General features: G+C 54.3%; 1 protein-coding gene across 2 annotated transcripts; it reads left to right on the top strand.

Moving 5' to 3' along the window:
* The first annotated feature begins 417 nt into the window (after positions 1-417).
* Positions 418-25,470, top strand: MYH6 (myosin heavy chain 6). 2 transcript variants are annotated; one of them, XM_045067765.1, is made up of 39 exons: positions 418-433; positions 1,072-1,104; positions 1,426-1,643; positions 2,861-3,004; positions 3,246-3,402; positions 3,487-3,514; positions 3,808-3,919; positions 4,210-4,302; positions 5,012-5,075; positions 5,300-5,398; positions 5,867-5,970; positions 6,058-6,196; positions 7,627-7,895; positions 8,177-8,347; positions 9,565-9,874; positions 10,550-10,620; positions 10,895-10,982; positions 11,071-11,188; positions 11,335-11,458; positions 11,695-11,831; positions 13,197-13,452; positions 13,594-13,836; positions 13,983-14,159; positions 14,444-14,589; positions 14,839-14,929; positions 16,186-16,575; positions 16,878-17,004; positions 17,099-17,217; positions 17,620-17,816; positions 18,368-18,551; positions 18,766-18,931; positions 19,078-19,202; positions 20,123-20,431; positions 20,743-20,946; positions 22,110-22,235; positions 22,443-22,718; positions 23,881-23,976; positions 24,899-25,033; positions 25,394-25,470. In XM_045067765.1, the coding sequence occupies exons 3-39, from the start codon at positions 1,443-1,445 to the stop codon at positions 25,415-25,417; spliced, it is 5,820 nt and encodes a 1,939-aa protein (XP_044923700.1). In that variant the 5' UTR covers positions 418-433; positions 1,072-1,104; positions 1,426-1,442; the 3' UTR covers positions 25,418-25,470. The 2 variants fall into 2 exon arrangements, with proteins under 2 accessions (XP_044923700.1, XP_044923701.1); XM_045067766.1 differs by lacking the exon at positions 418-433 and having other exon boundaries at positions 1,431-1,643.
* Positions 25,471-25,857: the final 387 nt, after the last annotated feature.

Here is a 25,857-nt window from a genome sequence, read left to right as displayed (position 1 = left end):
CCCCTAGCTGGGGTCAGGGGACAGCATCTGGCCTGCAGGAGAAGGTGACTTTAGCCCAGTGTGCTCAGCTTACCCTCCAGGTTAAAAATAACCAAGGTAAGGGCCTGGCAGGCAGGGGCGTTTGTGCGAGAAGGTCCTGTCTTCCTACTATCTGCCCATCAGTTCTTTGGAGGAAAGGAATGTGCCCAAGGACTAAAAAAAGGCCCTGGAGCCAGAGGGGCTAGGGTGACAGACCTTTCATGGGCAAATCTAGAGGCACTGCTGTCCTCCTGTCACCTCCAGAGCCAAGGGATCAAGGGAGGAGGAGCCGGGAGGGAAGAGAGGTGGGAGGGAGGGTCCCTCCGGAAGGACTCCAAATTTAGGCAGGGGTTGGGAGCAGCAGGATATAAAGGAGAAGGCTCCCCCAGGACAGACAGACACTCCTCTGAACCAGGTAAGAGAGAGTTTGGTGGACTCTGCGTCCAGTCCCCGGAGCCCCCACCTCAGGGAGTGGGGTGCAGGTTGGTCTGAGACCCAAGGGTTCTGCTAGAACTGCCTTGCCCAACCCTGGGAAGTTCCTACCGACAGAGGGGTGGTTCCCAAGGAAAACCCAGAAAACTCTTTTCTCCTCTGATCTACCTTTCTTTCCCTGCCTCTGCTGTCCCCCACTTTCTGTATCCTCCATGCTCTGCCCTCCATCTTCCTCCCTCCTTGGATAGCTTTCTGCTCTTTGTCTGGTTTTATGTTATCTCCTGGTCTTTATCAATACTTGTCACTCCTGTCCTTCTTTGTCTGTCTCCCTGGCCCATCCTTCCTGTCGGCGTGCATGTGTGTTCTAATCTTCTCACCTCTATCTCCCACTCTGATTCCCTGTCCACCCCTGGTGCTCTCACCAACTCTGCATCCTTTCTTTACCGGCTCTCTGCCTCTTCTCTCTCCCAAATTCCCCATTTCGGTCGGTCCTGCGCGTCCGGCTCTTTGGGTCGATCCTCCGGGCTCACTTCTCCCCGATGACCCTTCTCCACTGTTCTCTCTCCTCGTCTGGTCTTCCCTCTGCCCGCCTGGGTCTCTGTGGTTCCACCCATGGTCCAGAGTCTTCAGGATTCTCCGTGAAGAGATAACCAGGTGAGAACCCCTCCAATCCTCTCGTGGGAGCCAGATTGCTGGACCGGGGCCCCCGTCTCTCCTCTAGGCAGCTCGGAACCTCCCCTACCTCAGAACACCAGCCAATTCCAGCCAGCGCAGACCCTTAGAGAGTCTCCTTCTGCGTCAGGTCAGAGGGCAAAGGAAGGAGAACCTGAAGCACAGGGAGGACGGGACCCAGGCCAGGGTCTCCTCAGTGGTAGGGCAGAATAGAGGGACAGGTGGTGAGGAGGGGTGGCAGGGAGTGGGGGTGCAGAGCACGGGAGGAGGTTCCACTGTCTCAGTTGGCCCTTCTGTCTCAAGCGCAGGGAAGCACCAAAATGACCGATGCCCAGATGGCCGATTTTGGGGCGGCAGCCCAGTACCTCCGCAAATCAGAGAAGGAACGTCTGGAGGCCCAGACTAGACCCTTTGACATCCGCACTGAGTGCTTCGTACCCGATGACAAGGAGGAGTTTGTGAAGGCCAAGATCTTGTCCCGGGAGGGAGGCAAGGTCACCGCTGAGACAGAGAATGGCAAGGTGTGTGGGGCATAGTGCCAGAGAAAGGGAGAGAAGGTTTGGTGGGGGGTTGCAAGGGTGAGGCCACTTGCTGTGGGAGCTGAGGGCTTGGGAGAAGAGCTAAAGCCAGTAGGAGTGCCAGACATGACCCCTCGAGGAACTTAGCACTTGGGTGTGAACTCGGACGTTTCTCAGATGGACCCAAGCAGTGGAACAGGGGGGCGTGCTCTTCGCCAGGGAAGATGCTGGGACCGGGAGGTGGGCGGAACCTCCACTGGCGTCTGCCTCAGTGGGGTCCTGGAGATAAAAAAGACAGAGGCACAGTATCAAGTAAAGTTCATTCTTGTATGCATATCCCCACCTCTCTGTGCCTCAGTTTCCTCCACAGACCAGCTCCCCCAAATTCACCTCACCCAAACCAAGAGCAAACTCTTAGAACCAGATGAACACAAAAAGCAGGAGTTCTTGAGCTGAACGCTCAGTCTTGGGGTTAGTGACCAGTGCTCAGAAGTCCATAGTACCTGCTTCCTCTCACAAGTCGTAAGGGTCGTCACTGGTCACTAGCAGCAGCTCACACCATTTGTCCTCAGACCTGCCGACTGAATGTTGGGTCCCAATGAGGTGTGCAATAACAGGTCACAACCTGCTGGGGTTGTGCCAGTTCTGCCGCTGGTTGTCTACCAAGCTGGTAAACCATTTAATTGTTCTAGCCGCAGCTTCCTCCACTGTCCAGAAACAATACCAGAATACCTACCTGCAGGGTCTGAAGATCTTAGGGCATGGCAAAGTGACTGGTGTCACATGAACCACCTTAATGGTGACCAATGGGGACTATAGGTTGGTGGTAGAGATGTTTCCCAGCGGGGCAAGGTTTGCCCTGAGCCACTGAAGCCCACAAGCAGTGCCCCCAGGAGTCAGGGTAAGGTATGTGCCCAGACTGGACAGCTGCCAGCCCCACCAAGTTTGCCTCTAGGTGCATGAAGCAGGGACAGAAAGGGGCTGCTCATGGTCACAAGCCCTGGGGCACCGGCAAGACACGGAAACCCTGGGATGGGAGACACAGTGAGCTCTAAGTCGTCTGGGGAAAGCATGGGGCAGGGCTTGGGTGCTGGTCAGAGGAGAGCTGGGGGATCGAGGTTGCAGACTGTGTTTTGGGAGGAGGTAAGTGCGTGAGGGTGGCGAGCAAGGACTGTCAAGGTGGGGGGGTGCGGTCATCCCTGTCTGTGTACCCTCCCCAGACTGTAACCTTGAAGGAGGACCAGGTGTTGCAGCAGAACCCACCCAAGTTTGACAAGATCGAGGACATGGCCATGCTGACCTTCCTGCACGAGCCTGCTGTGCTCTTCAACCTCAAGGAGCGCTATGCAGCCTGGATGATCTATGTGAGTGCGCATGGCAGGAAGCCAGCCCTGGGTGGACGACAAAGTAGGCCAGCGCCACTCTCTCAAGGCAAGGGGTCAGGATTCTCCAAGGGACCCCAGCTCCCCTCTGCCCCCTCCCTAACCCTGGTCAGCTGCAGGAAGAGAGGAGCCAGTTTGGGTGACCAGGGACTCCCCTGCCTGTCCCCACCTGACCCAGGCATCCCCTTCCAGCCCCTCACGCCTGTTCCCTCTCCTGCTCCAGACCTACTCGGGCCTCTTCTGCGTCACCGTCAATCCCTACAAGTGGCTGCCGGTGTACAACGCCGAGGTGGTGGCCGCCTACCGGGGCAAGAAGAGGAGCGAGGCGCCGCCCCACATCTTCTCCATCTCTGACAACGCCTATCAGTACATGCTGACAGGTGGGCCTGACAGCCCTGACCCGTGCTCCCTCAGGCCTGTACCCATGGACCTGACCATGTTGCCTCTCCTCTTTTCTCTTCCAGATCGGGAGAACCAGTCCATCCTCATTACGTGAGCAAATGCCATCCACCCACATAGGGACTTGGGGGGGGGGGACCCAGGCTGATTCCTGGGGGTGCAGAGGGGAGGAAAGGTTTAAAGTTTTGGTTGCAAGGAGTACAGGGAGCTGGGCTCTCAGAGGGGTGTCGGAGTGATCTACAATGATATGCAAATTCTGCAGGGCCCTGGGCCCTGGTAGAGGAATGTAGAAGGCTGGGATCCTGAGGGAGGATGGTGCAGGGGGCTGAACTCCAAATGGAGCATAGGGGAAATCTTGGATTCTGATGGGTCCCTCTTGCCTCAAGTGGAGAATCCGGTGCAGGGAAGACTGTGAACACAAAACGTGTCATCCAGTACTTTGCCAGCATCGCGGCCATAGGTGACCGTGGCAAGAAGGACAATGCCAGTGCAAACAAGGTACGGGGTGGGCCACAGGCTCAGCAGAGGGACCTGGGGGCAGAGTGACCCAGCTGACCCCTAGCCTTGCCCTGGGGGACAGTGGGTACAGCACCACTGAGCCCAATGCTCAAGACCTGCCTGGAAGGAGACACACACTCTGATGTCTGAATATGGCCCTTTGGAGCCAGAGACCTACCTGCCATCCATCCAGCCCCACCCCCATCCCCCAGGACCAGTATAGCCCCCTGCCCTCCCCACTGCTGGAGGTGGACAGAAGATAAACCCTCGGGGTTCTGCTGCCTTCACAGGGCACCCTGGAGGACCAGATCATCCAGGCCAACCCCGCCCTGGAGGCCTTTGGCAACGCCAAGACCGTCCGGAATGACAACTCCTCCCGCTTTGTGAGTGCCTTTGACAGCTGCCAACTGGCCTCTTTTGGCCTGGACAAGAAAAGCGGGGTGGGGGGTGTCGTTTTCTCAACAGTCACCACACCCAGGTGATCATCCTGCATTTGGGTTCTGGGATATCAACAAGGGTGCGCGTGTGCACACACACACTCTTAAACCCTCTTGACCCAGCCCGGCTCCCTGAGATCGGAGAACTCAAGAAAAGAGACCCAGAGTCACCAGAGCGATTCCATAACCAAGTAATGGAGCTGATTTGGAGCACATTCTAGATTTTCCAAATGACTTTTTCCAGCGCTCTTCCACATGGGAAGTGGGCAGGGATCATAGGTGCTGGAGCCAATTCCCCAGCTTCCCACCTGCCCAGCAAGTCCCTGCACCTAAGTCCCAGATCCTCTGTCTGTAACACAGAGGTAGAAATATTTACCTCGCAGGTCACTGAAAGGATTGATGACATCATACCAGAGGAACAAACAGGAGGCATTGTATCTGTGTTCATTCCTGTGTTGTTGTTTCTTCTCAGACACATCTAGTAATATGGAGATGGGTATACTTTTCCCTGTTTTACTGATACTAATCTGGGACACCAAAGAAGTCATTAACATTCCCAGAACTACCCAGGGCTTTCTGGGTTGTTTTGAGGTCCAAGATTTCCATTCTGTCCCTTCTGGCCAGTTCCCTGACTCTTTGTCCCATCCACCTGCAGGGGAAATTCATCAGGATCCACTTTGGAGCCACTGGAAAGTTGGCTTCTGCAGACATAGAGACCTGTGAGTATGGCAGGGAGCCGTGCATGCCCTTCTGTGTCCTCTGCCTCTGCCTTCTCTCCCAGCTGGGCCACCCTAACTCAACATTCCCTCTCCACCTTCTTTCCTCTTCCCCTGGCTCTCTCCATTTTGTTCTAAGAGCCTTTCTCCCCTAATCTACACCCATTTGCTGTATCAACTCTCTCCCCATCCTTATCTGCTGCCTTCCTCCCTTCTCCTGACTTCAGATCTCCTGGAGAAGTCCCGGGTGATCTTCCAGCTGAAGGCTGAGAGGAACTACCACATCTTCTACCAGATCCTGTCCAACAAGAAGCCAGAGCTTCTGGGTGAGCCTGTCTATACCTCAATGCCCCCATTGCCTTCCCCAGGTAGGGTGGGTGTCCTCCTCCTCCTCACCTGTCCCCATTCCTCTCCCTCCTCCTTTAGTCTGCTCAGGTCTTCTCTTCCTTCCCCATCTCAGATCGGCCTGGGTCTCCTCTTGCCTCTCTCCCCACTCTTTCTTTGTCATGTATCTTCTCCTCTTCTTGGTTGATTTTCCCCTTCTCCTCTTCATGCCTCCCCTGCTGCCAGGTGTCATTCTCCCACTGTCTTCCCTCCCCAGTCCCCTGCCTACTTTTTCATGTCTTTTGGATTCTCTGCATGGTCCTTGCTGACTGTCCTCCTCTCTCCCTGCTCCTGGTCCTCTCCTCATTGTCCCTGCCCCAACCCCACCATGCCCTCCTCCCAACCCCTCTCTGCCCATCCCTTGCCCTCTCCCGTCCCCTTGTCCCCTGCCCTGCTCCTTGCCTGGACAGACATGCTGCTGGTCACCAACAACCCCTACGACTACGCCTTCGTGTCTCAGGGAGAGGTGTCTGTGGCCTCCATCGATGACTCCGAGGAGCTCATGGCCACAGATGTGAGTGAGGAGGCAACATGAGAGCTCCCGAGGGTTCCTGCACCACCAAACCCAACCTCCCTCTTTGCCTCTCCTGCTCTGTCCTAGAGCGCCTTCGACGTGTTGGGCTTTACTTCCGAGGAGAAAGCTGGAGTCTACAAGCTAACGGGCGCCATCATGCACTACGGGAATATGAAGTTCAAGCAGAAGCAGCGGGAAGAGCAAGCTGAGCCAGATGGCACCGAAGGTGGGGGCAGGTGCTGGGTGTTCACCTGTCAGGAGGAGATCGTCCTCTGGGAGCAGGGTCTCCCATGCTGGGTCCCACAGTGGTGCTATTCAACAATTCTTGAAGAGCTAGGCTGACAACCTAGTTTATTAAGGTAATTAGGACCATGATGGAGAAAGTGGGAGGAAGCCAGAAGTATGAGAAGCAAATGGTCAGAGAGCAGTACCTCGTCCCAGGGGCAGGGCCCCACCACCATCCAGCCCGACCTCCAGGCTTTCTCCTCATTAGAGCCTAGTCAGAGGTCAACCACTGTCCCCAGACAGGCTGGTTCCTGGGGGCCTGAGGCCTGTGGGGTAGATGGATGGGGTGAGAGCCAGGGAGGGACAAGGATATGTGAGAGACGGGCAGGCAGGGAGGCCCCCTACAATCCTGCCAACTCTTCAACCCCAGCTGCACTGACCAGAAGTGAGTTGGGATGTCTCCTCCTAGGCTCAAGACTCAGCCAAGCTCAGAAATGCACAGATTCTGAGCTCTGCACATCCTGGCCATTAGTGTGTATGTGGAGGTTGCCCAGCCCTTGGATGGGTCCCTTTCAGGCCCCGTGCCATGTACTGTTTGGGAGGTAAGGGCCAGGAGTCAGGATATAGCTTGCCATTAACATGTTGCATACCTCACTGGGCCTCAGTTTCCTCCTCAGTGAAATGGAACAACAGTCTTCCTAGCTCACTCTGGGGCCATTGTAGGAATTCTTTGAGAAGGAGATGTCAAGGTGTTAATAGGGCCAGACAAATGCCCAAGAACCTTCCTCTTAGCCTACCTTCAAGGACTCCTTCTCTGTATCTCTCCAGATCAAAATGCCAAGCCTGGCTTTCATGAGAACAAGTCATCAGCTATCACAAAACTCTTGAAATTGAATCAAATACATTTCTTCTAAATAGAGATCATATGTTGGATGGCACAGGTTGAGAGCTGGGGTGGGGAGGGCCTTGCTGTTAGGAACCTTAATACCAAGTTGGTCACTGCATGGATCCAGAATGGAACGGGCCCGGTCCTGGATCAGATCTGGGGATGGGAGCAAAGGAGGCAGGGAGCAGGGCCCATCTCCGTCAGCCAGAGTCTGTGCCCTGGAGACGTGAGAAGGTGCTCACAGCAGTGCTGTTCCACGACCCAGACCGGGGGCACCAAGCAGACGTTACAGACAGAGGCAGCAGGAACTGCTGGGTGGTGGGAGGTTCTGGACAGATGAGGAGGAGGCTTGGGCGCCAGCCGGACTCTGTATGTTGGTGACTACATGCCCCCTGGCAAGCTTGGTACCCTTCCAGGCCTGGATATGCAACTCTTTAGTGAGGGCAGCTGAACCAATGCTTCAGAAGGTCTCTGGCCCTGCCCAGAGCAGGGAAAGAAAGAGGGTCTGCTGTAAGTGCTTGCTGACTTCTTTCCTTCTCCTCCAGATGCCGACAAGTCCGCCTACCTCATGGGGCTGAACTCAGCCGATCTGCTCAAGGGGCTGTGCCACCCTCGGGTGAAAGTGGGCAACGAGTACGTCACCAAGGGGCAGAGCGTCCAGCAGGTGTACTACTCCATTGGGGCCCTGGCCAAGGCCGTGTACGAGAAGATGTTCAACTGGATGGTGACGAGAATCAACGCCACCCTGGAGACCAAGCAGCCACGCCAGTACTTCATAGGGGTCCTGGACATCGCCGGCTTCGAGATCTTCGATGTGAGTGGGGGAGCCTAGGCACACATGTGCGGTGGGGGGAGGGGAGGGTGACTCACTTGTTCTCACCTGTGACCATCACGGCCAATCTTGGGAAAGGCTGCGGGGCTCAGCGGTAACAGATGCCTTGTCCTGTCTTCCAGGGGAGTACCCCTCCCCCACCTGACAGGGCAGGGGCCTGGCCACACCCCTGTCTGGGCTTGGGCACCGACCAGGGCAGACCACACAGACTGCTCAGACTCCTGTGGGCCTGACCCACTCAGCCCCCACCCCCCCACCCACAGTTCAACAGCTTTGAGCAGCTGTGTATCAACTTCACCAACGAGAAGCTGCAGCAATTCTTCAACCACCACATGTTCGTGCTGGAGCAGGAGGAGTACAAGAAGGAGGGCATCGAGTGGGAGTTCATTGACTTTGGCATGGACCTGCAGGCCTGTATCGACCTCATTGAGAAGGTGCTGCCTCCCCCGCTGTCTGTGTCCCCGTCCCCTGTCATTCCAGACAGAGTGGCAGTGCTATCCCTTCTACAGCCAAGAAACTGAAGTCCCAGAATCCCCAGCCTCTCTCAAGCCCAGTTCCTACCCACCATGAAGTCATGGGCATACATGGGATGAGCTCCTTTCTCCTCTCCCCAGGACCTGAGACCTTTTCCCATATGGTGGTCACCTCCCAAAGTCTTAAGAAGGGGACGTAGTGAGGAGAGGGAGAACGGAGAACGGGCCCCTCTGACAGCCCATGAGAAGCATCATCTATGGAAAGATCCCAGGCTGACCGTAGGATCTTTGGATCTGACACTTGGCTTCCCAGCCTCTTCCTGATAGCTGAGGGTCTTCAGCCCCTCTTGTCCATAGATTCAGAGGAGACAAGAACAGAGCTAGTGTGAGGTTCCCAGTGCTGGCTTGTTCTCAGTGTGCCTTTGCTGATACAGACCAGAGCCTGGAACATCTTCCCTCACTTAGCCAGCCAGTGCCCTTCAGAAAACCAAAGCTTCCCAGAAGCTCTGGGTGGTTATCCAAGGTGCTGCTCCTCCAGAGGTCTCAGAATCGCCTGAAAATATATGGAAGTGTGTGTGTGTGTGTGTGTGTGTGTGTGCGCGCGCACACGCACACACGCACAGGCGTGCGTGCGCACACACACGCACACACACACACACACACGTGTTTACATGCATTTTTCCAGGGAAACATCTTTAGTTTAATCAGATGCTCATTAGGATTCCTGCCCCAAGGAAAGTCAAGAACCATCATACTCTCTCAAGAGCAGGATGTTTTTGTAGAACATGGATCCCTCTAACCATCCTTTGAAGAACAGTTACCCTTCACCTAAGCAGAGTCTGGCACCTCGGAAATACACCTGTCCCTGGGGCAAGGAGCCTTCCAAGAAGAAGGGGCTTGTTGCAAGGCCTTTGGGACATGGAAGGATGGCTGGGAGCATAGGGCTCTTCACTAGGTCCACTGAGGCAGAAAGAGGTTATAGGCCAGATTTGAATAGAATTGGATTTAGGTTAATTCCTGGAATATGAGCATCCTCTATTGGGACTAGAGGTGCTAGCACAGATACTCTGTGGCCTGTCAGATCTACCGGGCTGTGGCTTTTCCATTGGCAAGGTGTGGGACTCTGGAAACCTGGGAGGGCACATAGTGATGCTCTCTCTACTCCCCCCTGCTCTCAGCCCATGGGCATCATGTCCATCCTGGAGGAGGAGTGCATGTTCCCCAAGGCCACTGACATGACCTTCAAGGCCAAGCTCTATGACAACCACTTGGGCAAGTCCAACAACTTCCAGAAGCCACGCAATGTCAAGGGGAAGCAGGAAGCCCACTTCTCCCTGGTCCACTATGCCGGCACCGTGGACTACAACATCCTGGGCTGGCTGGAGAAGAACAAAGATCCGCTCAACGAGACGGTGGTGGGCTTGTACCAGAAGTCCTCCCTCAAGCTCATGGCCACCCTCTTCTCCTCCTATGCTTCTGCTGATGTCGGTAAGAGGGCAGCCCCTGCCCTGGGCTAGAGCAATTCTGGAGTTGCCAGGGACCAGGGGCCCTCGGCTTCAAAGCACAGGATTCTAGCGGAGAGAAGGGATCCCGTGAGTCACGGGATGGGGGTCAGGAGATCTCACAGCAGTCATTCTGCAGCTGGTTTATGAAAGAGTCATTTTCCATTCTGTATTATGGGTCTTGGTCGAGTCTCCTCAAGGCTGAACACCTGGAAGTTAGTGAAGGTGGCATGCATAGCTGTGCCAGGTCCAGCGTAGAGCTGTGCCTGTGGGAGTTCTCGGTAAACCTTGAGAGGATCACTGAGCACCTGGGAGCACAGATGAACGTCCGTTTCAGAGAAGGATGAGCAAGGGTGTGGCTTGGGAAGAGGAGGAAGAACTACAAGAAGGAAGGCTGACCTCAGAAAGATGCAAGCATGAAGGGTAGGGTTCGAAGAAGAAAGTGGGAGAGGAGCACTCATACTATTTCAGCACCCACGGTGTGGCAAGCAAGCGTATCTAATCTCTGTCCCAGAGAGGCAGTCACTGTTCTTGTGGAAAAACTGAGACCTGGAGAATCACTTTGTGAAGTCACATGGCTAGTGAGAAGCAGTGCCCTGACCCTGGCCGAGCATTCCTTTGCTTTTAAACTCTGACTCCTCATCCCTTCTCTCGTTATTAGGGGACAGCGGTAAAGGCAAAGGAGGCAAGAAAAAGGGCTCATCCTTTCAGACAGTGTCGGCCCTCCACCGGGTAAGAAGGGCTCAGAGATGCCAGGGGGCCCATGGTGTACAGGTCCAGTCCTTTGGCTGTGTTACCCTAATTTGATTGTCTGAGTCTGGGGAGGAAGGAAGCTAGAACTACATGGTCATTTTGGGCATGTAAATTCTATAGAATCCTGAACTCACATCATAAATGACATGTCAACTCTTGGTCCCCTGGAGAATTCTGGAGACAGGCTCAGGGGCCCAGGGCCCAAAAAGATGGTCCCTGTGGCTCCTGACTCCCCACTCTCATCCACCCCCAGGAGAATCTGAATAAGCTCATGACCAACCTGAAGACCACCCACCCTCACTTTGTGCGCTGCATCATCCCCAATGAACGGAAGGCTCCAGGTGAGCCATGTGCAAGGGTCTAGTTTGGGGAGGGCACTTGGCATCACTTATCCTGAGGCCAATACCTTCTCCTTCTCTCCTGCTGCAGGGGTGATGGACAACCCCCTGGTCATGCACCAGCTGCGCTGCAACGGTGTGCTGGAGGGCATCCGCATCTGCAGGAAGGGCTTCCCCAACCGTATCCTCTACGGGGACTTCCGGCAGAGGTGGGTACGGGGGCTCCCCAGAGCTCAGGGAGCAGGGGGAGCCTGGGAAGACTTGGTGGGGAAGCAAGTCCACAGGTGGCCCTGAGTGCTGTGGGCAGAGCAGATTGGTCCAGAACATGAGTGACTCGGGGCACCACCCTCTCCAGGTACCGCATCCTGAACCCGACAGCCATCCCTGAGGGCCAGTTCATTGACAGCAGGAAAGGGGCAGAGAAGCTGCTGGGCTCCCTGGACATTGACCACAACCAGTACAAGTTTGGCCACACCAAGGTGAGGGAAGGGAGGAGGCGAGCTGACTACAGAGGGACCTCTCCTATCCTTTGGGTCCCCACCTCACAGCTCCTTCCCTTTTACCAGTCATCTTAGGACCATCTCTGAACTGCCTTCTCCCCCTCTCCATGGACCATCCAGTGCCCCTGTCCCAGCTCCAGCTGTCACTGGCCTTACACTGCTTAAAAGCAACCTCTCCTCTTTCCCCTCCCGGCCCACCCACTGCTGGCCCACAGGTGTTCTTCAAGGCGGGGCTGCTGGGGCTGCTGGAGGAGATGCGGGATGAGAGGCTGAGCCGCATCATCACCCGCATCCAGGCACAAGCCCGGGGCCTGCTCATGCGCATTGAGTTCAAGAAGATCGTGGAGCGCAGGTGAGGCAATGGAAAGGGTGAGGCTTTCGCAGGGGTGTAAAAGGTAGACAAGCAGTGCTAACTGGTGTGACTCAGAAGACCTGAGTTCAAACCCTGACTTCGTCAATTGTTAGCTGGCTTGAGCAAATGACTACCATGCTAGAAAATTCCCCCATAAAGAGTGAGATACCATTTTAAAACACGAGCTTGACAAAAATCAGTAAATCTGACCCACTTATGGGGTAAATTAGCACAACCACCCTGAAAAACAATTTATCATTATCTTTTAAAGATGGACAATTGCAGGGGCACCTGACTGGCTTAGTCCATAGAGCATGCAACTCTTGATCTCAAGATCATGAGTTTGAGCCCCATTTTGGGTATAGCGATCACCCCCCCGCAAAAAAAACTTTAACAATTGCATAGCTTCCAGTTCCGCTCCTAAGTGCATTCCCACAGAATGGGAATGAATGGGATGAAAAAAGATCCCACAGGATGAAAAAGAATCTCATAGGATGTTTCAATCCCATGGGATGAAGCATGGGATGAAAAAGAATCTTCACAGGAGCATTGACCAAAACAGCAAAGATCTGGAAACGATCCCAGTTTCCATCTCAGGGGAATGGGCAAATAGTATGGTTGTTCAGTGGAATATTATAGAGCAATGAAGGAGGGACTTACAGCCACATGGTACAATGTGTCTGAACCTCAAAAGCATATTGAGTGAACAAAAGCAAGTCACAGAAGGATACATACAGTGTAATGCAATTTTTATAAAACTCAGAGATAATAAAAAAAATAGTGACATGTTGTTTAAAGACACATACATATACGGTTAAAATATGTTTTGAAAAAGTAAGGAAATGAAAAACACAAGATTCAGGATAGTGGCTGTTTCTGGTGGGGGGACCAGGAAAAGGGACGAGGAAAATCCCACAGGGAGAGCCAACATGGGCAATGCTCTAGTTATTGTTTGAAGGATTGGCAGGTTCATATGTAGTCATTTTGTTTCATGCTTCATGACTTACATATATACTATAGATATTCTTACATGCAAAATATGTTTAAAATATTTGAGGTTCTTATGGGATTAGAAACATTGAACTTAGTAGACACTCTGTGAGCGGTGCTTTCATTACTACTAACACCCTAGTAGGGAAGATATAAACTGCCCATTTGTTGAATTACTCGATTAAATATTTATTGAGCAACTCCATATTCAGTGTGGTAATGTTGGAGTGGGGGTGTATATCAAGGCAACAAGACAGGGCTCCAGTCCTCAGGTGCCTATGAGCTTTAGAGGGGCTGGGAGCTGAGTGCAGCTGCTTTGTGTTTATGAAGTGCCCTTTCAGAGTGTCCCTTCCTACCTCCATGTTTCCTTACCAGGGATGCCCTGCTGGTCATCCAGTGGAACATCCGGGCCTTCATGGGGGTCAAGAACTGGCCCTGGATGAAGCTGTACTTCAAGATCAAGCCGCTGCTCAAGAGTGCAGAGACAGAGAAGGAGATGGCCAACATGAAAGAGGAGTTTGGGCGCATCAAGGAGGCGCTGGAGAAGTCAGAGGCTCGCCGCAAGGAGGTGGAGGAGAAGATGGTGTCCCTGCTGCAGGAGAAGAATGACCTCCAGCTCCAAGTGCAGGCGGTGAGGCCATCGCCTCATGACAATCTCTTCATTCCTCCACTTTCCTCCCCTGGATTATAGCCCATGTCATCCCCAGGAACTAAGACGTTGGATCTCTCCTCTCTTTAATCACTAAGTCTCCTCTCTGTCCTCTTCTCCCAGGAACAAGATAACCTCAATGATGCAGAGGAGCGCTGTGACCAGCTGATCAAGAACAAGATCCAGCTGGAGGCCAAGGTGAAGGAGATGACCGAGAGGCTGGAGGATGAGGAGGAGATGAATGCGGAGCTCACTGCCAAGAAGCGCAAGCTGGAAGATGAGTGCTCTGAGCTCAAGAAGGACATTGATGACCTGGAGCTGACGCTGGCCAAGGTGGAGAAGGAGAAGCATGCAACAGAGAACAAGGTGAGGGCAGCTCCTTCTGGCTCTAGCCCAGGTCTTAGGATTCCTAGACCATGGTGTGGTCCTAGTCCTTGGCATTGGACATCCCCATAGATGTCTCCAGGCCAATGACCTCTTACCCTGAAGGGGTTGGGATTCTTGATCCACAGGTGAAGAACCTGACAGAGGAAATGGCTGGGCTAGATGAGATCATTGCCAAGCTGACCAAGGAGAAGAAGGCTCTGCAAGAGGCCCACCAGCAGGCCCTAGATGACCTTCAGGCTGAGGAGGACAAGGTCAACACACTGACTAAGTCTAAGGTCAAGCTGGAGCAGCAGGTGGATGATGTGAGTAATAAGAACCATGCTTGTCTCTCCCAGGTCAGGATTTTGCTGGCAATATCAATAGCCAAGGGACTCTATGATACCTAAACCAACTTCTATGACCCCTGGGGGCTCTTGTTCTTCGCAGTTCCTCACTAGACTGGGGCTCAGAATTTTTTGTGCTTGCAAGTATTTCTCTGCTGGCTTGTCCTCCAATCTCCTGGACTTTGAGTTTAGAAGGGAACAGAGGAGCATACACTGTGGATCTCAGGTTTTCTAGACCTCATTTATTATCTTCTTCCCACCAGCTGGAGGGATCCCTGGAGCAGGAGAAAAAGGTCCGCATGGACCTGGAGCGAGCAAAGCGAAAGCTGGAGGGTGACCTGAAGCTGACCCAGGAGAGCATCATGGACCTAGAGAATGACAAGCTGCAGCTGGAAGAAAAGATCAAGAAGTAGGAGCCTGAGCTGACCAGGAAGGTCTAGTGGAGATGTCTGGCCTGGGAGTTAGAGCACAGGGTGCTGCAGCCCCACTGGCCATGACTGTCCTGGGCACAGTGTGAATGAGGGGATCAAATGACTCTCCTGCATTCACCCGTTGGGCCAGCAGGGAGGGGGCTGGTCTTGGCATGCCCTGGCAAGAGAAGAGAATGAGTACAGAGGAAGGAAGAGCACCTGTCACCCACCCCCCACTTCTTCTCCAGGAAAGAATTTGACATTAATCAGCAGAACAGTAAGATTGAAGACGAGCAGGCACTGGCCCTTCAGCTGCAGAAGAAACTGAAGGAGAATCAGGTGAAGTTCTTCCTGGTGCAGCTAATGGCGAGCTCAGTGGTGAGGTAGCTGAAGATACAGGAACTGCTTAGGGTTCTAGACAGTATCTAGAGCTCCAGACAGCCTTGGAGACCCCACCAGCCCTCATCTGGCACTGGGGATCACCGGCCTTCTGCCATTAAAGCAATGATGTCTTATTTTAGCAGGGCTCTTTGAGGGAGGCAAACAAGCCTACTAAAAAGGATGTCTTGCTGAGCTATGCCCTGCCTCGTGGGTTTTAGCTAGATTATGAGGACATTCTCCAGGCTCTTCTTCTGTCTGGGTTGAGGCAAACTCTTTGGCTCCTAGACCCAGAACAACAGTGCTGTTATCCTCACCAGGTCTTGGCAATGGGCTGTGGCTCCTCCTTCTTCCTGCCCAGGCTCTTGCACACAGTCCCACCTCCTTCATCTCGGGAGCAGAGACTCCCAAGAAGAGGCTCTCTCCTGCTCCCAGAACCCACCCACGAGCATCCTGTTAACACTGTCCACAACCACCGATGCAAGGATCCCACTGATCAATGCTCCCCCTTTGCTCCAGGCTGGTCAGGGAACGGATCAAAATGACAAATGGGACATTCTCCCAGTTTAGTCAAGGCCAGGGCTAAGGCCAAAGGGGTATGATGATGATAAGAGAAACCCACTAGCACTCACCCAGCCTGGAAGGGAACAGTTAAGGAGGAACCAAGCCCAGGCATAAATATGGCAAACCCTGGGGAGTCAAGAATATGATTGACAGGACTGTGTGGTTAACTTGGAAGATTACAAAAATTTTTATTGGATTAAGGCATATTGTTGCAAATATTTGTAGGACACAAGTGCAGGCTTTCCTGCCTTATGTCTAGTAGAGCAGAGCCTAATGAATCTGTGGAATCTTTGAGATTCGGGATCTCATAGGATCTCGGAATCCCCATCCAAACATAGATTCTTAGGATTCAGAGCTGCAGATTCTCAGACTGAGCCTAGATGCCTTGAGGGTTCAGCTTTGACCAAATTGTTACTGATGGTCTATATGTTACAGAAATGTCTAGCAGCACCCCCTGTCTCTATCCACTAAATGGCAAGTCATGGCAAGCAAACGTGTTTACAGACATCACCAACTACACTCTGCAGTACAAAGCTTTCCCTAGTTAAGAACCATTGCCCTAGAGGAACCTGAATGCTCTAGAGCTATGGGATGGGCGCTCCCCAAGGGAGGGCTCCAGGCAGTGGGTCTGAGCCCTCTGTGTCCCGGGCCAGGCTCGCATTGAGGAGCTGGAGGAGGAGCTGGAGGCTGAGCGCACGGCCAGGGCCAAGGTGGAGAAGCTGCGCTCAGACCTGTCCCGGGAGCTGGAGGAGATCAGCGAGCGGCTGGAGGAGGCCGGCGGGGCCACATCCGTGCAGATCGAGATGAACAAGAAGCGCGAGGCCGAGTTCCAGAAGATGAGGCGGGACCTGGAGGAGGCCACGCTGCAGCACGAGGCCACGGCGGCGGCCCTGCGCAAGAAGCACGCGGACAGCGTGGCCGAGCTGAGCGAGCAGATCGACAACCTGCAGCGCGTGAAGCAGAAGCTGGAGAAGGAGAAGAGCGAGTTCAAGCTGGAGCTGGACGACGTCACCTCCAACATGGAGCAGATCATCAAGGCCAAGGTGGGTGGCCTGCTCACCGTCCTCACCCCCTTCCCCTCACAGCGGCCTTTCCTCCACTCTCTCTGCCCTGTCTTCTCATTGTCACTCCTTCATCACCCCTTGCTCTCTGTCTCACTCTCTCCCTTGCCCTCCCTGCCTCCCCCCACAGCTCCTCACCCTCCCTCCTTTAATTCATGCACCCCTTTCAGACTGCGCTCTCCAGCAGCTCTCTGTGCCCTGTGCTTCCCCACCTTGGTCCTCCCCTCCTTTCTCTGGTCCACTCAGCTCCTTCTCCATGACAAGTTGTCCCTTACTGCCTGAAGGCAAACCTGGAGAAGATGTCCCGGACCCTGGAGGACCAGGCCAATGAGTACCGAGCAAAGCTGGAAGAGACCCAACGCTCCCTCAATGACCTCACCACCCAGCGAGCCAAACTGCAGACAGAGAATGGTGGGTTCCCCTAACCGGCCCTGTGCCTGCTTCAGGGTCAGGCACCAGTTGCCCCCTCCACAGGCCACAGAGGCTCTCTTGTTCCCACCACCAGGTGAGCTGTCCCGGCAGCTGGATGAGAAGGAGGCACTGATCTCCCAGATGACTCGAGGCAAGCTCTCCTATACCCAGCAACTAGAGGACCTCAAGAGGCAGCTGGAGGAGGAGGGCAAGGTGAGGCCCAGCTATGGGACAATGGGACAGGCTTGATGGCAGCCCTGGGTAGTTAAATTACATCAACACCATGAATGGAACTCGGAGGCTGGAGAGAAGCCTCTGTCTGTGGCGGAAAGCCCTGATACCCCCACCCCCACAGGCTAGGTTCCTCTACATTCCAGCTAAGCCACACCTGAACACCATTGATTGCCATTTCCTTATGTGCAAGGGGTGGGCAAGCTGGAAAGCTGCTCTGAGATGCTGAGATTTCCATACCAGCCTTCACCCTGAATGAGTGAGGCTGGGCTTGTTCGAAGTTCATGGATATGAAAAGGATCTAGACAATGATCGGGGTGGGGGGCACATTCCCTCCCACCTTCCTGGAAGATAAGCCCTCTTCCTGGTGCTTCCCCTCCGCAGGCGAAGAACGCACTGGCCCACGCGCTCCAGTCCGCCCGGCATGACTGTGACCTGCTGCGCGAGCAGTACGAGGAGGAGACAGAGGCCAAGGCCGAGCTGCAGCGTGTCCTGTCCAAGGCCAACTCAGAGGTGGCGCAGTGGAGGACCAAGTACGAGACAGACGCCATCCAGAGGACCGAGGAGCTCGAGGAGGCCAAGTGAGTCCTGGGCCTCACCACCCTGATTCTAAAAGAGGAGGGAGCAAGAGGACAGCAGGGCGGGCAGGGGCAGATAAGCAGAATGGACACGGGAAGGGGATCTGAGGAGGGTGGGAGAAGTGGCGGGAAGCGGGGTGGGAATAGAGGTGCTTGAAAGGGAGCCTGGATCCTGGCCTCTGAGTGAACCTGGCTGGCCCGGACTCACTTCCTGTGACGCATGAGCTTTTGGCTCGGGTTATACCTGATGCTCACGTATAAGACGAGCAAAAAGCTTGTTGGTCAGAGGAGCTTCCATCGATCAGCCTGGCGTGGGGAGGGGAGGAGGCTGCCACGCAGACGCCGCTACACAGACGGAGGACAATTTCCTCCTCCGACCTGCAGGCTGGGGTCCCTCAAGGCTGGTGACCCGGGGCCTGAAGGGCTGCTCAGGGTCCCAAGGAGCTGTGGTGAAGGGAGGATGGGGTCACCCTGGTCCAGGGAGGAGGGGGTTCCCAGGGCCCGCTGTTCCCAGGTAGAGTCACACACACACACACGCTCACTGCCCGGGGCAGGAAGAAGCTGGCTCAGAGGCTGCAGGACGCTGAGGAGGCTGTGGAGGCCGTCAACGCCAAGTGCTCTTCGCTGGAGAAGACCAAGCACCGGCTGCAGAATGAGATCGAGGACCTGATGGTGGACGTGGAGCGCTCCAACGCAGCCGCCGCGGCCCTGGACAAGAAGCAGAGGAACTTTGACAAGGTAGGCCCAGGCTGGGGGACTCGACCAGGGGCAGAGCAGGGAGGCCAGCATCACCAGGAAGCCAGGGACCTTCTCCTGGGGGACGGGGCGGGGGGTGCTGGGGAGGAGGCTGAGCCCCGCAGAGGGGCCTGGGCAGGCCCTGGAGGACCAGGGGCGGCGGGGGGGGCGGTTGGTGCTGGGGCTGAGGGTTGTACAGTGAACTGGGTCCCCACAGATCCTGGCCGAGTGGAAGCAGAAGTATGAGGAGTCCCAGTCCGAGCTGGAGTCTTCACAGAAGGAGGCACGCTCCCTCAGCACAGAGCTCTTCAAGCTCAAGAACGCCTACGAGGAGTCCCTGGAGCATCTGGAGACCTTCAAGAGGGAGAACAAGAACCTCCAGGGTGCGCTGGGGCTGGAGAGGCCGGGGAGGGGCTGGCTGATACCCACACGCCTCCTTGTGTGGCGCCACTCAGGGGCTCCAAGAGGGGCGTCCCCCATCAGGGGACCATGGCAGCCCCCAACTGAGCGGCCCGGGCCCCTCCCCCAGAGGAGATCTCCGACCTGACGGAGCAGCTGGGAGAAGGAGGGAAGAATGCTCACGAGCTGGAGAAAGTCCGCAAACAGCTGGAGGCTGAGAAGCTAGAGCTGCAGTCAGCCCTGGAGGAGGCTGAGGTGAGCCTGGTCCTGCCTCACCCCTACTTCATACCCACTCCTACCCACCCCTTCTTGTCTCTGACTCCCCATTCTTCTTCACCAGCAGGTGATACTCATCCCCAGACAAAATTTATTAGCTCCCTTCTCTCAGTCTGCCCACTAGCCCAATACCATGACTGCCTCCAAAGCCAAGGTCTCCACCAAGGAAAACATCACTGTGTGATCATGGGCAGAAAGGTTATAAAACCTACCGTGTTTATAAAGTTGAAATACAATCATCATCATAACCCCTCAAACAGTAGGTGGGAGTGTGGGCTTCAGAATCAGGCAGATTTGAGTTTGGAACTTGGCTTCAGGACCTCTGCTGTGTTACTGGGCAAGTTTCTTAACCCCTCTGTACCTTAGTTTTCTTATTTTTGATGGAACTAATATGCATACCCAATAAGATTTTATGCATAATTGTTATGAAGATTAAATGAGATCACAAACTTAAAAATTTAATACATGCCTCCAACATGCGTGTGTCCTTCCTGCCCAATTTGCTATTGCTACTGTTCGTTTTTAGAGAACCCAGAGAGGGCCCTGAATTTGGGGGCATCTAGCTTTTTTTCACTGAAAGGTAAGTGACCCGGGAAACAAAAATGAAGCTTGGAGTGTGTGGTTATGAAAACCTCCCCCTTTCCTATGAGACTTAGAAGTTCAGGATGGTGTGGTGTTAGTCCTAGAGGGTCTTGGCACTGGTGACGTCCAAGGCCTTTCCTTGACTGAGGAAGCCCAGGACATCCTGGGATGCAGGTCCCACCTCCTGTGTCTTTCCCCAGGCTTTCCTCTCCAAGCCACAGTCCTGGCTGATACCCAGCACCTCCTTTACCTCCCTCCCATCCTCGCTCCATACCCTGACTGTCCGCTTCCAACCCTCTGGCCCCACCCCCTGCTAGGCCTCCCTGGAGCATGAGGAGGGCAAGATCCTGCGGGCACAGCTGAGTTCAACCCAGATCAAGGCAGAGATCGAGAGGAAGCTGGCGGAGAAGGACGAGGAGATGGAGCAGGCCAAGCGCAACCACCTGCGCGTGGTGGACTCGCTGCAGACGTCCCTGGATGCTGAGACGCGTAGCCGCAACGAGGCCCTGCGGGTCAAAAAGAAGATGGAGGGCGACCTCAACGAGATGGAGATCCAGCTCAGCCAGGCCAACAGAACAGCCTCCGAGTCCCAGAAGCACCTGAAGATTGCCCAAGCCCATCTGAAGGTAACAGAGTGGGGGACTCCCTGAAGGGAGCTGCCTGCAGGTCTGGTGAGGGCCCTGGGTTAGCACACAGGAGAAAGGGGGAGCCACCTACCTCCTGGGCTTGGAGGCTTGACGAAAGAGAACCAGACCCTAAGCATGTCCTGGACCAGCCCAACCTCCTGACCTAGACAACAGAGGAGGGGCCGTGGCCCTGGCCCTACACTTGACAGAGAAGGTTTGTGAACCTGACATAGGGTGTGTCAGACCATGACTAGGAAGCCCTGATGGGATGGGTGCAGGTCTCCAACATGCATCCGCCCACCCCACCCCAGGACACCCAGATCCAGCTGGATGACGCGCTCCACGCCAACGATGACCTGAAGGAGAACATCGCCATCGTGGAGCGGCGTAACAACCTGCTGCAGGCCGAGCTGGAGGAGCTGCGGGCTGTGGTGGAGCAGACCGAGCGCTCTCGGAAGCTGGCAGAGCAGGAGCTCATCGAGACCAGCGAGCGGGTGCAGCTGCTGCACTCCCAGGTGAGGCGGTCGGGACCCCACGAAGATGCCCCCAAGGGGCAGAGCCCAGCCCGTTTACAGAAGTTCTGAATTGGATGCCCTGAGCGAGCGTGTCCAACTGGGATGGCAAATCTGTTTCCTGGGCCATCTCTCCTCTGCTGATGGGGGCTCTTGGAAACACTACCTTGAGAAGGGGGCATGTACTTCAAAGCTAATGATGTCATGATTGGTTGGTGATGTTCACCCAAGTCACAAGTCTGGGAGTCGTGCCATGCTTGCTGTAATCTGGCATCCCTGATCTAGAGGACAGCCTCCTTTGCTCTGTAAAGAGGAGATCTGGAGAGTTTAAAGAAGCACAAATGCCATCCATACGCAAATCAAATTCTCAAGGGAGCACCATCATTCTGCAATCCCACACACCCTGTCTCCAACTGTGCTCTGCCATGAGCTTTTGTGTCCATCTTCTGGCAGGGTCCTGTGGGACTTTTCTCTGTAATCTAGTACATGTGGGAATGATGTCATGCACTGACCCCCTCCCCTCTTCCTTACTCCACTATATTCTTTCTGTAACTACAATCATTTCTAGGATATTGTCCTGGTAAAAAAAAAAAATTTTCCCACTTTCCTTGGAATGTTTTCATGCTCCTAAAGAGACACGTCACTAAAGATGTCAGAAGTAGAATCATATAGGCCCTTTCCGGTTTGAAGTCTTTCTTCAAAGCTGAGTAATTTTAGATATAACATATAGAACATATCTGCTTTCTTAGGAAAAGGAAAAACAGATACAAAACCTGGGATATACAATAACAAAGATACAACAAATGCCCAAGGAATAAACAAAAGCAAGACTTAAAAAAAAAAGTAACTAGTTTTTTGGGGCACCTAGGTGGCACAATCCATTAAGCCTCCAACTCTTGGTTTTGGCTCAGGTCGGGATCTTGGGGTCCTGGGATCGAGCCTCACATCAGGCTCCGTGTTCAGCATAGAGTCTGCTTGGGATTCTTTCTCTTTCTCCCTCTTCCCCTCCCACTCATGCCCGTAGTCTCTCTCTTTCAAATAAACAAATACATCTTTAAAAGTAAATAATTAAAAAATAAAAAATGACTAGTTTAAATTTTCTGCAGCTAAAGGTGTAGAATCTAGTAACAAAGTATATATTAATATTTTCCTCTACCTATATCTAGAACACCAGTCTCATCAATCAAAAGAAAAAGATGGAGTCAGACCTGACCCAGCTCCAATCAGAAGTAGAAGAGGCGGTGCAGGAGTGCAGGAACGCCGAGGAGAAGGCCAAGAAGGCCATCACCGATGTGAGTGACTGCTCCCCCCCGCCCCCCACTAAAGATGGGAACGAGGGCCCTGGGTCCCAGCCAGGCCACCATGCCATGACAAGCCGACTCCTGCAGCTGCACGGGTGGGTGGGCCTCGGGAAACAAACCCCAGGCTGGGCAGACAGCGATCCTGGAGGGACCAGGGGCCCTGGGCCCTGTTCTTCTAGACCTCCCCCCTGCCCCCAGGCTGCCATGATGGCCGAGGAGCTGAAGAAGGAGCAGGACACCAGCGCCCACCTGGAGCGCATGAAGAAGAACATGGAGCAGACCATCAAGGACCTGCAGCACCGGCTGGATGAGGCTGAGCAGATCGCCCTCAAGGGCGGCAAGAAGCAGCTGCAGAAGCTGGAGGCCCGGGTGCGGGAGCTGGAGAACGAGCTGGAGGCTGAGCAGAAGCGCAATGCGGAGTCGATCAAGGGCATGAGGAAGAGTGAGCGTCGCATCAAGGAGCTCACCTACCAGGTGCGGGCATGGGGGCTGCTCTGGGGGCCAGGAAAGAGTGGATATGAAAGCGCTTCCCCTGCCTCACTTCCCAACCCACACGGGCCCCAGGCACAGCCGCTGTCCAGGTGCACCACTCAACTCCCTGGCACCTACTTCTTGAGATGCTGTCTTTAGATTAATTTTCTTGCACATTCCCTGGAGTCTGTTTGGCTTGAGTCCATGATTTTTTCTGGTGAGTGGAGAACCTACCTCTACTTCCTGAAAGCTCTTTTAACCAGCATTTCCTTGGGTTTTCTTGTTTTGTTTTGTTTTGTTTTAAGAACCCAAAGTGCTACCATGAAGGCTTTAGCACCGTCCATGGAATCTTTCTGCCAGCCCGAGAGGGAAGGATGTAGTATGGCACTTTCGGAATAGGAGACTCAGATATTCCATGGAACTTGTGGGACCTTAGATAAAGATGATCCCAAAATGTTCTAAGACCTGCACCTTTGTAACTCAGAGCTTTTGCCCTTGACCTGTTATTTTCCCAGTGCACCCGGGAAGAAAGGGCGAGGAAAGGAGGTATTGGTCCGTTGGACAGCAGAATATGAGAGGCCTGAGAAAGAGATGCAGCTGGGGAGACCAGCAGGTGTACTGTGTACATAAGTGGGAGTGGCACCCTAGTCCATGCAATGATGAGGAGCTAGACATGGTCAGGTGACATTAGAGCCAGTGATCCTGGTGCCCAAATCTGCCTAGTACAGTATATATATGATAGATGAGAATGGTCTGACTATGACAGTACCCCCTTCATCCCGTGCCCCTCATTTTCCTCTCGGCTCACTCTCAGACCACTGGCCAAGAGAATCTACGGGGCTCCAGGCTGGGACTGGAGGAGCCCCAATGCCCCCATATTTTTGGATGAAGGAATTCCATTCGGTTAGGAGCCCCTTGCCCCACTTCTAGCTTTAGGGCCTCAGCCCGCTTTGCTTTCTAGATCCAGACTGAGGACCTTGCCTTGGCCCTTTGACCTACAAGTCAAGGCAGAGATGAAATCCCCCAGGCCCCCTCTTTCACCTGGCCCATCGGAGGGTTGGAGGGGCAGCTAAGGCCTGGGGAGAACAGTGATATATTGAAGGAGGGAACAATGATTGTCCTTGCTCCTCCCCCAAATTGGCTTCTCCCATCCATCCACCCCCAGACGGAGGAGGACAAGAAGAACCTGCTGCGGCTGCAGGACCTGGTGGACAAGCTGCAGCTGAAGGTCAAGGCCTACAAGCGCCAGGCCGAGGAGGCGGTGAGTTCATGGTTTTCTTCACTCTCCCTACACACATCTCCCTGTGTGAGAATTGACGGGCCTCGGTCCCAGCATGGGGACTGGACGTTTCACGCGTCCTGTGTGCTCAGAGCTGGAGCAGGCACTCTGAGCAAGCAAAGGCAATGCTTACAACCTGCTTATAATCCATACTCCGGTAGACCCGACAGAAGACAGTATAGCTGCTAAGCAGGCCACGGGGCCACATGGTGCTGGAGGCTGGAAGGTGGCTGTGGAACTGGGCCCAGGAGAGGCCCTGGCCATAGGGCAGTGGGGGAAGAGTCTGGGTGGGCTGTAAAGTGTGAAAGTGAAGTGTCGATGAACACACGTGTGCAGGAAACCGGACAGCTGGGAGCAGCAGAGTCAGAGCTGGGCAGGTGCAGTGAAGCTCGGTTCAGAATGGGACTGACCAGGGCACCTGGGTGGCTCAGTGGATTAAGCCTCTGCCTTCAGCCCAGGTCATGATCCCAGGGTCTGTCGGGCTCTCTGCTCATCAGGGAGCCTGCTTCTTTTCTTCTCTCTCTACCTGCCTCTCTGCTTACTTGTGATCTCTGTCTGTCAAATAAATAAATAAAATCTTAAAAAACACACACACACACACAAAAAACCCACTTGGCTTTAAAAAAAAAAAAAAAGAATGGGACTGACCAGGCAGCATGTCATTCATTTTGGGCAGTGGGTGGCCATGCAGGATTCTGAATGCTGGGCAAGTTGAGGAAGGTGCCAAGCCAGGAACAGGAGACCCTTAGCAAGGCAGTTGCAGGGACATAGTTGAGGGGTGAGAGCACTGAGCTCCTGGCTCAGGGACAGGGAATCCGTCAGATTGGAAGGCTGGGGATTTCCAGCTCCCCCAAGCTACCCTGCTGCATCTCACCTCCTCCTCCCCGTCCCCGGACCCCCGCAGGAGGAGCAGGCCAACACCAACCTGTCCAAGTTCCGCAAGGTACAGCACGAGCTGGATGAGGCCGAGGAGCGGGCGGACATCGCTGAGTCCCAGGTCAACAAGCTGCGGGCCAAGAGCCGCGACATCGGCGCCAAGGTGGGTCCCTTGGCTGGGCCTCACTAGTGGCCATGTCAGCACACCTGCCACCATCAGTGCCCCTCAGGTTGGGCACTCCTTAGCCTATATTATGGCAGACTTGGCGGGGAGTCCCACAACATCCATACCTGAGAAACCCCTTCCTGGTCAAAGCAGCCCATATAGACTGAAACCTTGGAAGAAAGCCTGGCCCCTCACACTAAAGTACAAAGACCCCTAAATGAGAACCAAGGTCCCTGAGGCCAGAACGTCGCCCTCTCAAGGCAGCCCCCTGAGGCCCTGGAAAGCCCCAGAGATTCCTCTCCACACCCTCCTTCCCTCTTGTCAGCTGCCCCCTTATACCTTTTATTCCTTTCTCAGCAAAAACTGCTCGAAGAGGAGTGACACTGCATCAGGAACCTCCCTCTTGACAGCCTGGAATAAACATGAATGCCAGACTCTGCCTGCGCCCCTTTCTTCCCGCTGCCGCTGCTGTCAAGAGCTCTTAGAACTCCCAAGTGGAGGGAGGCCCTGCCTCTGTGTCAGACCTGAGGGAGCCAAGGTTTTCCACATCTTTCCACATCTACAGAGGAGGCAGCCAAGGCCCAGAGAAGTGAGGTCAGAAGGAGAGAAAACAAAGGTACCAGCATGGTGAACCAATTCTGTGTGCAGAGAGATAGGATTTTTGTGTGGAAGACAAAGATCCCCTCCACATACCCCAGCTGTGGGCTGCAGAGGTTAAAGGTGTCCTGGGACACCCGTTCCCTCCCAGATGAACTTCCCACCGATACCACGAGAGGCTCCAGGCTCCCTGGGGGTGGAGGTTCATAAAGGGGTTGGCACAG

Source organism: Mustela putorius, unplaced genomic scaffold, assembly GCF_011764305.1.
Source record: "Mustela putorius furo isolate JIRA1106 unplaced genomic scaffold, ASM1176430v1.1 tig00003898_pilon_pilon_pilon, whole genome shotgun sequence".
Lineage (NCBI taxonomy): Eukaryota > Metazoa > Chordata > Mammalia > Carnivora > Mustelidae > Mustela > Mustela putorius.
The sequence above is the reverse complement of the archived record's forward strand: the minus strand, read 5'-3'. Positions and strand labels throughout refer to the sequence as shown.